At 34.0% G+C, this 12,202-nt stretch overlaps 2 protein-coding genes across 8 annotated transcripts in view; one reads left to right on the forward strand and one right to left on the reverse strand.

Moving 5' to 3' along the window:
- Window positions 1-6: 6 nt before the first annotated feature.
- Window positions 7-12,202, reverse strand: part of cpx (synaptic transmission protein complexin) — a 100,066-nt gene continuing 87,870 nt past the window's right edge. For 5 of the 6 annotated variants that reach the window (XM_081979123.1, XM_081979120.1, XM_081979124.1 and 2 more), the window contains 2 exons: window positions 7,619-7,748; window positions 7-6,617 (listed from right to left, as the gene is read on the reverse strand). In XM_081979123.1, coding sequence (XP_081835249.1) covers window positions 6,544-6,617; window positions 7,619-7,748 — 204 coding nt within the window. In that variant the 3' untranslated portion in view covers window positions 7-6,543. Of the gene's footprint in view, window positions 6,618-6,808; window positions 7,749-12,202 lie in introns of those variants that run through there. The other variant, XM_081979125.1, reaches the window with a different exon arrangement.
- On the forward strand, window positions 779-2,351 carry LOC145728697 (uncharacterized). 2 transcript variants are annotated; one of them, XM_081979119.1, is made up of 4 exons: window positions 779-914; window positions 974-1,203; window positions 1,388-1,478; window positions 1,533-2,351. In XM_081979119.1, the coding sequence occupies exons 1-4, from the start codon at window positions 787-789 to the stop codon at window positions 2,230-2,232; spliced, it is 1,149 nt and encodes a 382-aa protein (XP_081835245.1). In that variant the 5' UTR covers window positions 779-786; the 3' UTR covers window positions 2,233-2,351. The 2 variants fall into 2 exon arrangements, with proteins under 2 accessions (XP_081835245.1, XP_081835244.1); XM_081979118.1 differs by having other exon boundaries at window positions 1,388-2,351.

The following is a 12,202-nucleotide window of genomic DNA, read 5'->3' on the forward strand; positions in this document are numbered from 1 at the left end:
GCAACATAAACTGTAATATTTTTATTAAGTCCTTCTTTTTACAATAACGTTGCGGGTGGTTTACAACTAACAACAATCAAGTCCGATGATTTAAGACTTAAATTTATTATATAACAACGTGAACAGCCCTTATCTACTAAAGGTACTCAGCATCTACAAAACGTGTTTCAGGTTTTACAGTTTTAGGAAACACTGTTTGCTGGTAATGAATGTATAAATACAAAAAAATACTATCTACGTGTATGCGGGCTAAGAGTGTCATATATTGTCGAAAAGTTGACAGTTTTTGGCTCTGAAAAAGTTTGAAATTATAGCTTAGAATGACACTCTAAACCCGTCAACTAAATCTTCGAATCAACAATATCTAGAGCTCGATTCAGATGAGAAAAGGCCACCGCATCATCAATGACGCAGTTTTTAAAACTATTTCTTTCTCCTTCTACAGTTGCCGTCGCATTAGATATAATCAGAGGCGTCCTATTAAAATATTCCCGAAAATAAATTCTTAAGCGGTCAAAAAGCCACTTGGCAACGTAGTACGGTTTTTTACTTGGGCACAATTAAAACAAATGCGGGTGCGGCCAGGGACAGATGGACCCTTTTACATGCTTTTACTAGCCGGCACTCTAAACGATGTTGCCAAGTTTAAAAAAATGTAGTGGCGGACAGGTTGAGTTTAAAAATTAGGTTAGGTTAGTTTCCGTTTTAGTCTGGTGTTTTGGTTGTATTGTTGATGGTCGCAGTTTGAGTTCACGTGTTATAAGTAAAAATCGTTAATTTGTCATAATGTCTCCAAAAAAGATTGGGAAGAAAGGTGTTGTGATACACAGCCAAGGGCGTGAAATTGTAAGTAACGTCTTAGAATTTATGAAGAAGGAGGCAGAAGGAGTTTCCATTCCTTTGAATAACTACAGGTATTGTCTTTGATTAAAAACGACGAAAACGTTGAATAATATAATAAATATCATTTTAGAGAGAGAACTATAGCAGCTACAGGGGTGTCTAGATCTACTGTGCAGAAGATATCTAGAGAAGCACTACATGTTGAATGGGGAGGGCCAAGCTCATCATTTCACACTCCTACAAAGAAGGGACAGATTAAAAAATTAAAATTGGATAACATCAAACCTGATGAAATCAAAAGAATCAGAGAAATTATTTATGATTTCTATATTCTTGAGAAAAAACTTCCAACATTAAAAGGTAAGTTTATAATACATTAGGTATACCTACAGAGTCTTCAGAGTTTTTCTAGCAGAACTTACCATGTTTTTTACAATTAAATGTAAGCCTAGTTTGCTATATGTATAAACCTTGATAATGTGTTAATTGAAAATTTAAAACAACAAAATTTAGACTAAAATGGGATTATTTTTTATCTTTACAGGTATTTTGCAAAAAATTATTGACCAGCAAATCTTGACTGAATCCATTAGTGTAAGCAGCTTAGGGCGATTGCTTAAGAACATTGGATTTAAGTATGTTTTACATCTTGGCAATCATGTACATCAAAATAACTTTATCTTTTGTAGGTGGCAGAAGACACCAGACAAAAGAAAATTCTTGTGTGAATCATATGACATTCGCTTAAAACGAATAAATTTCATGACTTGGGTAAAAAAGCAATTGCTTCCTAATTTACCTGACCGCTCAGTCCTTATTATAGACAATGCAGCCTACCACAATGTTACTGTTAACAAAAATATTACAACGGCTACTAAAAAAGGAGATATGTTAAGTTGGCTAGTGGAAAAAGGAATCCCAGCAGATCCTCATTTAACAAAGCCAGAGCTGTATCAAATCATACAAGAAAATAAATTTAGATTTCCTCCACAATATAACTTAGATAGGCTGTTAGAACAACATGGGCATCTTGTGTTGCGTTTACCACCCTACCATCCAGAATTAAACCCAATAGAAAAAATTTGGGCTTTGGTTAAAAATTGGGTAGCAGCTCATAATACCACTTTTAAATTGTCTGATACCGAAGCTTTAACAAAACAAAAATTTCAAGAGGTGTCTGAAAAAGAGTGGTTTGACATTTGCCAGCATGTAAAAAAGTATGAAGAGGAGCTCATAAAAAAAGAGCATATTTTTGATGATACAGTGGACCAGCTTATTTTTACTGTTAACACTGGTTCATCTGATGATAGCGATGAAGATTCTGGTGATGATGATGAATGTGATGCCAGTTTATCCGAAGAAGAATTAGGATGCTCACTCCTAGACTAAGTTTTGGATTTTTGTTTTATGTTATGAATTCGTAATTTGTATATGTATATGTATTTATAAATAAACAAAATTATCAAATTTATAAAAATATATGATTATTAAATTTAACAAAGATAACAAATTTTAAATATTACCTCTTCTTCATGAAACCCTGTATATCAAAAACGATGCAAAGGCAAGCTGAAAGTTACTTTGAGACTTCATTTTCAAGGTCTAGCTGCACTGTAGGACCTTCAAATTAAGAATAATTGAAAAAAGAAACCAGCTGCCTATTTTTATCTTCCAATAATTGATTAATTGCCCCAAGACAATGTTTTTTTGTGGTTAACATTGCCCTAAGTTAAGTTATATAATTTGGATTTAAACTAATTGGTATTTAATATTCTTCATCAATCATCACCCTGCAGCTACAGCAGAAAAATAATTTGCACAGATCTTTTTAACCGAAACACACTGTATGTTTTTTTAATTTACCCTTTGCTTGTTTTCTTGTTTATTTTTTAAATTAATATTTAAAGAAATGGGACCAGAGACCTAGGCCAATTTTGTTCTCAAAGCGTCAATATTATGTATGTATATGTATTTGGTTTGTTTTATAAAACCTACTTACCTATCCTGTTTTAATACAATTTATGAAATGAAAAAGCAAAAACTACACCTATTTACGTTAATTAAATTTCATTTCACTGAGCAGAGAATAGCACGCCATTGACTCGCTGCATCAACTTGGAAAGTAACGAAGGCAGCAATATTTAAAGCGAGACGTACAGAGATCGTGACATCATCGTTTGATGACGGCCGTGGCCTTTTCTTAGCTGATTCGAGCTCTACATTACAATGTAATATGCGAATATCATTTTCCATGATTATAACAATACAACATTGATTATTCAAATAACAATTTTCACATTTTTTTCTTTATGAAATTATCACTACTTCTGGTAAATATAAGTTGCAAAGCGGAAGCTTATTAAGTAGTATGAAGGAAAGTTATCACTCTAGTGTATTATTGTTGTTAGTTTGGATTTTAGTTTACTATAGGGAGAACCGTCTGCTAGAGCATGAGAAAGAGTCTAAGACATGAAGTCACCACAAAGAACTAGAAATTACAGTTTTCTTTTAAAATAATTAAAAGTAGTGTATGTGTGTCGTTGTATCTAGAGTATAATATTAAATCTAAAAGTGTGTGTGCCCTACATAAGTGGTAAACTGCCTTCCCTTCGGCGACTTTTGGATCGCCTGTATTCCAGATTATTTTATTACTAGATCAAACTCGTACTGCTTGTTATAAAATAATACTTGTACGTCACACACATATGCAATAATAATAAGTAAATGTTACCGGCTAAAGGGATTATTAACAACTATCGTTAATGTAGTGTACGATTAATAAAAGTACTACTTACAGTATATCACACACCTGGTTTAGGTAAAACTACGCATTGCTTTTAATTTCTTTGTCATAAGATAAAAAGGGGCACGCGAGAAGACAGCCCCCATTTTAAAGAGTGTGCATTTGTGGTATTTCATTTTTCATGTCAATACGATGATTCCTAAAAGAAAACGCCCCTGTTTATTGTAACTTAACTTCAGAGAGGGCTGCCTCCAAAAAAAATTATAGGAACACTTTAATCGGTGTTGGTAATTATATTTTTACATAATAACATGAAAAATGACGGTGTTCCCATTAACCTGTTAACCGGGGTAGTACAGCTACAAGGGCGTTACATATTTAATAAATATAAAGAGAATTACATAATACCATTATACATCGTCATCAGTGAGTCTACAATACGTACAATCGATTTAGTTTGGGACCCTCGGGGTAGGTTTTTCTGGAAAAATTACCCTGTTGCACTAGTGAATTTTTAATTTATCAGCCACTCAAGAAAAATACAAATCTTACCCTGTTTGTTTTGCAGGTCGTTGTTTTGGTTTGGTAAAAAATCATCATCGCAAATCCCACCCCCGAAGTGTATACCCAACTAGTTCGCATTGCTTGTTTTTACTGGCTAGTTTAATTTGCATTGCTTTTGCATTACATAAGTGATTAATTACATAAAACGCAGGTGAAATTATATTTAAATAGTTACATACGTTTAAGTAAGGGAGGTTTGGGGTTGTACCAGGTTTTTTAAAGAGCGCGTGAAGGAAACTGCTAAGATGTGTGATTAAAAGTTGAGATTTTTGCTTTAATATCACCCAAATTCTATAGAATGTTCGGTTGTCAATCATGAGAATCCATGAAAGTCCACATGGGCCGTTAGTGATTGGTAAAAAAAAGTGCTTTTTGTAACCAATCACTAACTGTGCTGGGATCAATTTTGGTCCAACCGAAAGTCTAGCGCGTTTTGCCAAAATGACATTAATTACAGAAATAGCATTATATTACCGTTACATTTAGCACAATAAAGATACATACATTGACTTCCTACATGCTGTAGATAGAGAGATACGTTAGGTTGTGTCCCAAAAGTGCTAAAAGCCAAGCACCCGAATCTCGTTTGTTAGTATACATTAAAGGAAAAACATGCTTTTTTGTTGTTATTAATGTTGTTTCCGCTTAGAACATTGAACCATGCAGCACAATTTAGCAAGTTTTAAGGGTAAGCAAAAGATGTGTGAGATGGGTTCCCCTGGCGGAATTGCAAACACTTATTTACATTTTTCTTTTCAAACTCTGACTAGTTTCGTACCTCTTATTACTGTATTATTTACATTACTTTAAATTACACATATTATTGTCGTAAAAATTATTTCCCGTATGTACAGTAATAAATATTGTTTCGGAAAGAATCCCTAGTATACTCGCAGAAAGCTTTTAGAATGTTTTTAGCTCGAACGAAATTAGATAATATGTAAAGCTGCTCGAGTAATCTTGAAGTGAACGGTGCAGACAAAGTTATTTCCAAAGCGCAAACAATTTATCCTAAAGGTATTGTTATTAAATTCCGACCAGGGGAATTCGAAATTCTCCCGCTAAGCGATTATGAAACACCTCAAGTTGGAAAGCACTAGGCTATAGTAGAAAGGGCGAGTCTTTTAATAAAACAGTTTTAATAAAAGAGCGGAATTTTCATTAGAACACTTCTAGAATAGAATAGTAGTTTGGTATTTTGACACTAAATTCCAAATACAAACTTTTTGGATGAAACAAAGTTGGATTTTAAATTTATTTTCAAATCAACGTAATTTGACTACTTGCTGAACTGAAGAAGGACTTATTCAAAATGAACAGCAGCCAAGTTGGCAAATATCCCTAAAACACACTATAGATTCCCAACTTTAAAGTACACCAACCGACTAGCGTCTTATTTGAGATTAATTATGATAGAGGATAATGGTAAGCCACTAATTGAACCAGCATCAACAAAGTTTAAGCGACTCTGTACAATAGTTGAATGACTCCTTAAACTGCAGCTATATTAGGGTGAAGTGGAAAGAGAAGGCAATAACAATAAACATTAAACACAAATATTAGTAATATAAAAATGAGGCATGCCACAAGTCACAGATAAATGTGCAAGAACCAGATGGCGCTTTAGTGTTTATTACTTATCCAGCTTGGATTGTCCTTTAGACATGTTGTGATTGTCCTTTTGAGCTGAAAGCGCCATCTCAGTTTAAGTAAGTAGTTTAAGAGTATTTTATACATTAAAAGCATTAGTAAAGTTAGGTTGGAATAGAATTTGGATGATTTACTGGGTTGAACGTGTACCCGGAAAAAAGTGAAGAGAAGTCTCAATCATTCGAAAAAGTCTCCACACACGTACGGTTTTTTTTTATTAAAAAAATACCCGAAAAGAACTCTACGTTTTCGTTATTACTTTGGCGTATACAAAAAAATATTTATGTTTTATCTACCTACAAAAATGGTTAACAATTATAATAACACTGGGGCAAAACTATTGTGACGTGGTCACAATAACTTTGGTTACCTTTGTTAATTGTTTATCGCAGTCTCTTTGCAAGGGGGGGTAGGGGGAGTAATGAGGGGGCAATATATCTGCGCGGCCACAAATTATAGTAAAAACACTACTAACCGACATAAAGGGTGGTTGCGACGTCACGTTGATAAGGGTTTTGGCCCTTTGTTTGGTTCTTATCGAAAACCCCACTCATCGATCCGGTCGTTAGTTTTCTACAAATTTAACATTTTTTTTAACCATAAGTAAATAACATCACAGGTGTTACGACTACTAACTAAATTAACAAATTATTAATTTTCTTTCTTTTTATATGTAATATAATCTAAGGTGGTGTTTAGCCCGAAGGGCCCGCAGTATGTGCCTTGTGTGGATGTCTTCCTATTCATTGCATTACGCATTTACTTTCGAGCTGAGATCTGAGCTCATTTACGCTCGTTTCTATCGTGTTCTTGAGTTCTGAAAAAATGTATGTTGGGTTTATCTAACTGGTAATTTTTTAGTGTCCCATAACAAAGATTTGACAGTATTAACTGTCATGGAACACCCAGTGTAATTCACTACACTTTGGCCAATTAATAAACTATTTTGTAACAGCTACAAGCATCTAACTACTACATGCAATAACTAACATAAAATAAAAAACAAAACCATTTTTATTGAATTGTAATTTAACCGTATCTACATAAGTTTATACAAAATAAATTATAATAGAATGAAGAGAGTAGATATAAGAATGAGAAAAAGATCAAGCACATTAAAAAATGTTCATTTTGGCAAATGTAGAATAAAAGATTAGAAACAATGCGAGGGTGTTAAATAGATTAAGTACCTTCAGTGGATAAGCCTATGAAAAAGAAGTTTAAGAAGATGTAATAACAATACATTTAAACCTCTTACTAGGTCAACAAATTTAAATATTATTGAGCTATATAAAAGAGATGAATAACACTTATAACAGTAACCATAACTATAAATATATTTTGACACATATTATTTGGGTAAATTTGGTCAGGGTTTAAAAAAACTATGATTGTCTAGGGACCAGTCTCGATATTCGTTGGGTAAAACAAAACTTACACTATAATTAAAACACGCATATAAATTTTGCAAGAAACCTTTAAAAATTATTGAGCTTTCGTCAAGACTACTCCAAAATGTTGCGACCTAAGCTAGAAACAATAGAATAATTGTAAAGTGCAAAACTATTCAAACACACAATCTGTGAACATTAACAAAAATCGCTTAAGCGTTGATTAGCAAACTAAATTTTCTATCCCCCAGAGCCCAAGCAGAATTTTAGCTTTTAGCAAGCACAATCAAGTAAAATAGTCAAAATTGAAAGGGTAAACTCTGCTTAAGCCCCGTTTCGGCTCTACTAAGCTGCGTCAGACATTTTGATGTCATTCAAAGAATGGAACATCGTTTTTGGATTCGTCTAAGGGCCGCTACACACTCACTTGTTAGTTCGTCTTCATCTTCCGCTTCTGCCTCTCTGGCCAGTTCTTCTGGCGTTTTTTTCTTTCGCATCAACGGATTCGGTTCTTCTTGTACCGGTTCTACTACCTCTTCTTTTTTCTTTATGTTATACTGTAACAAAACATTTGGTTTAAAAAATTTGCTGTTAATATTTCTACACAAGGTTCTCCAACAAGGTTTTGAGTTGTAGTTGAAATCCCTCAAAGGGAGTCAACCTGACTCCGTTAGGGAGTCGCTATAAATTAACGGACTCCCTACTAGAGTCAATTTGACCCCGATTAAGACTCTTCTTGCTTCCATCTGCTATCCAATTAGGCTGTTAAAAAGGTAAAATAGGGACTTTATAGCTTTCGTAATAGCTGGAATATAAAAAGTACGTAAAGCGCGATTTCCATATTTCACGAGCTGTTTGCGTGATTTAATTCCCAACCCTATTTTTAGGCTCACCTCTGGCCTAAGCTTAATAAATTAAATATGTACGTTGTAGGAATGCTTGGGAATTAGCTTTTCACGACTTTAACGTTAAATACTAATTGTTAAACCAACTAGTGCAGTAAATACCATTCTGACGTTTTAATATCCGAGAAAGGAAGTGTAAGGAAACTTTGTTACCCCTTGGGCGTTATAACTTTTGTATAATATGGTTTAGCCTCACAGTCGGCTGCAGGCTGGACCCTTTTAATTGTTTTGCCACTGTAAAGTGTACACTGGACCAAACTATATGGGTCTACTTCCAACAATGCCGTGATTTGTTGGTTTTTGGAAGATGAATACGAGTCTGAAAGGGGAATAATGTGGACCGTTTTGAGCTGAAATTTATGACCGAATGCAAACAAGACCGAGAGTTAAATGAGAGGTTGTATTTAACCCTTTTCTCTGATGTGTGTAATTTTCTAAATATTGTAAATTGACACGAACATGAAATATATTAGTTTAACTCCCTAGAGTATATAAATTTCCTTAATCATCTGCATTCGACTAATTAAGGAAATCTTAGTTTCGACTTACCCGGACTCGAATAATATTCGGATTTATCACTTTATCGCGCTCATTATGAATGCGGCTTTGAGTTATGGATACAATAAGGCTGCTACTACGGAGAGTAATAATAAAATTAGAATAATTTACAACTACTTCGCTACTTTGCGACGTTTATGAGCGAACGCAGTGCTAACTTTCTGCTACTGCATAATTAGAACGTTGTACGGATTTCGCGCAATGATTTTATTGCTTTGCAGTTGTCGTATTTTTGGGGTTCCATAGAATCCGCGATGATTGCAGCTAAATTACAATTGTACACTTTCCCTCCCCCAGAGAGTTGGGACTGTTGAGAGAGTAAAATAAGTTGGAAAGGTCGTAAATTTTCTTTTTCTGACGTGCACAAGTTGCCAGAAGCGGCGCAATAAATTCCCGTTACAGTCCTTGGCGGAGTTTTTACGAATATTCATTTTTAAGTTATGGAATATTGATAAGAAACCGATGGAAATGGAAATTCTTGCAAAGCCTCTAAATAAGCTAAAAATAGAAAAATGAGTTGGAACAGTCGAAGTAGGGCAAAACACTTTGGAAGGTTTGGTTTTAGTTAAATGGAATGTGATAAAAAAAAGTAAACCATGTAACGAAATTGCAAGTCATTTTGTGATTCTTCGTCCAAATAATAGGTCGATATTTCCCTTGTGCAATATTGTTATACTTTAGCTAACGAGCTGCGTATATACATACAACCCAGTTCTTATTCATATGCTAGGAAATTATATGGCTTTGTACTATTATCAGCAAACTTAAAAGTGCTAAAAATGTGTGCTAAATGTCCAGTAAATTATTAAGGAAGTTCCCAAAAGAGACGCCTTTTTCCTGTTTCTTTAGCGGTGAAAAACTGCATTCTCGTGCATGATTTATACGACAGGGGGCGTACTTACGAAGGGCCACTTGTCTCGCTTTCCTTTCATTGTTTCCATTTGTCTCGCGCCCTTTTGGGCTATTCCTTCCTGACAAGTTTTCTTTCTCATGAATTTGAAGGAAAAAATATTTAATGTAAATTGATTTCCATTTTTCCCCGAAAGAAATCTTGTATTTTCCTTTAGTTTGAAGTTTACCTTAGTTGGGCGTACATAAATAACGATGCTCATTCTACCCTTAGAAATAGCGTTGTTGAATCGGTATTGTTTCAAGTTTTGTTTATTTAGAGTATGGAATATTACAAACTTTTCTGGTCTACAAAACTTAAAATGAATAATTAATTCCACGTTCAACTCTAGTTTCAAAATTTAGTCAGTCTTCCAGGAATTTACATTCCGACTTGGAAATGAAACTAATTAAGACTCGAGTGTTAAGGAGGGATGTAAAATTGGTAATTCTAATCAATTAATAATGACTGTCAAGAAATTCAATTCAAAGTTGAAAAAGTCTACATAATTACCATAACTGTTCTGATAAAATGTCAGTGAAGTGCAAAAGTGGTGCAGTTGAACTATTATCGACCATTTTATAGAGTAGGTCATAGATAGAGGATAAAAGAATGAATAAGTTTTGAAGGTAAAAGCATGGATTTTTCCTGTTAGCAAAAACTTTGAAAAACCACCATTTTTTGGGTCATTTTTAAAACCTTACCATTTCGAATTGTCATTGGGGTACTACTAACTGTCTTATACAGGGTGTGAAAGAAAAAACGAAATTTTCAAGTAGTCCCCACTTAAACAATTTTTTTTTTTTGGTTCTGTTTTAACATAAAAGTGTTATTTAGGTCAATATCTCGAGACGTTTTTGGGCGTTTCCCAATTAACGTCCCATGTCTCAAGAAATATTGATTTATCCGAAAAAGGCAACATAATACGGTGTTCAAGCTGGGTGTAGATTCAATATTATGTGTTAAAGCAAAGCATGACCATACAGGGTGGCTAGAGACAATCAAAGTGGGACAAGAACGTGTGCAAATGTTATTTGAAGAACGGCCAAAAACTATCCAAAAAAATCACTGTCCCGGTTCAGGTGACAAGCAAATATTCAGTATGTAAACATTTTATTGACTTTTTTTTTTAAATAACTGCTTGATCATGCATGCGTGGTAGTTTTGAATTGCAGCGTTTTTTTTTTCATTATCAATCCCTGACATCTTTGCTTTGTAAATACGGCCAGATGTAGGGTTGTTACCGTTAAAAAGCTTGTGGTTCATATATCAAAGTCACATTCGAACTGTCACGTTCCCTGTTTACCGCTGTATTTTTTCTGTTATCACTGCCGTTGCAAAAACGGAATTATCCAAAACTGTCCTAGTTTGGAGTTAATCACGTTTTCGCTTGACCTATCCCGCTCAACCCTGTAATTTATCGGCCGACAGTACATAAATTACTGCTAAACACGCTTTGTTTGGGTAATTAGGGAAATTGGAGTCCGGTTTTGATTCGTTCGTTGGATACGTCTCTATAAAGTTTACAAATTTGCCTGATAATTGTTATTTGGTAGTACAAATGGAAGAGCCCATAAGTCTAAAAATTATCTGACCAACATGCCGGGACAAAGTTAAATAAATTTGACATGGATCCCTCAGGTTAAATTACCCTCGCATACGATCCCGATTATTATTTAACCCGGGTTATATTTATTTTGCAATTAAACTCTGTCCAAATATTTATTCTGCATTCGAGAGTACAAAAGGGTTACCCGGGTATTGTGTGGAAAGTTTTAAAATTAAATTAGAATCAACTCATATGGCAAAGTTAAGATATTCATTACAAACATGAGAAATGTAATGGTTGGAAAATTTTGTTACATGGTTGCCACGTTTATGCCAGACCAAACTACGTTCGAAACTAACACTTAAATGTCACAAACGTCAAAAAGCTTTAAAGTACGATTCAGTTAATTTACAATGATTTGAAAGTATAAACGAAAGTTGTTCCAATCCTCAAAGTGGCCCATATTTTTTTACTCAGGAAACAGAAATAAATGTAAGTAATTTTTTGACAAATTACGATTCAAAACTAGCATCAGCTAGTCAAAGCAGTCAAAAACCTACTCATAAAACCTATAAAGTGCAATTAATTAATCATTTACAATGTTTTGCAGTTTTATAGCTCAATAAAAATGATTGTACACTGTTGCAACATTTATAACCGACCAAAACACGTCCGAAAGTAGCAGTCAAATGACCCAACAGTCAAAAACTTACTCATAAATAGAGTCCGGATTAAAAAGCACTAAAATCGTGAAAAAAGCTCTTAAAAAACAAAATTATTTTCTTCAAAAAAGAATAAAAATTTGTAAAAAAGCACAAAACTTCAGAGAATTTTTGGATTTCAAATTGCTTTAGAAGCATACGGAAAATTTTAGACTATTTTGAAAACTTTCAAAGGATTTTTGAACTACTTGAGAGCATTTAGAAGGCTTTCGGACTGTTTAAACAGCATATTGAAGTTTCTGGAATGCTTTTTTTTCTGAAGGCATTTGGAATCTCTTACACGGTTCACACAATTTTTTGAAAGCTTCTAAACTGCTTTAATATCTTCTGGGAGCTTCTAGACTAGTTGAAAAGCGTTTGTTTATCCGGACTTATCTTTTAGAGTGTT

Source organism: Ips typographus, linkage group LG4, assembly GCF_016097725.1.
Source record: "Ips typographus isolate SLU linkage group LG4, UJ_Ityp_2.0, whole genome shotgun sequence".
NCBI lineage: Eukaryota > Metazoa > Arthropoda > Insecta > Coleoptera > Curculionidae > Ips > Ips typographus.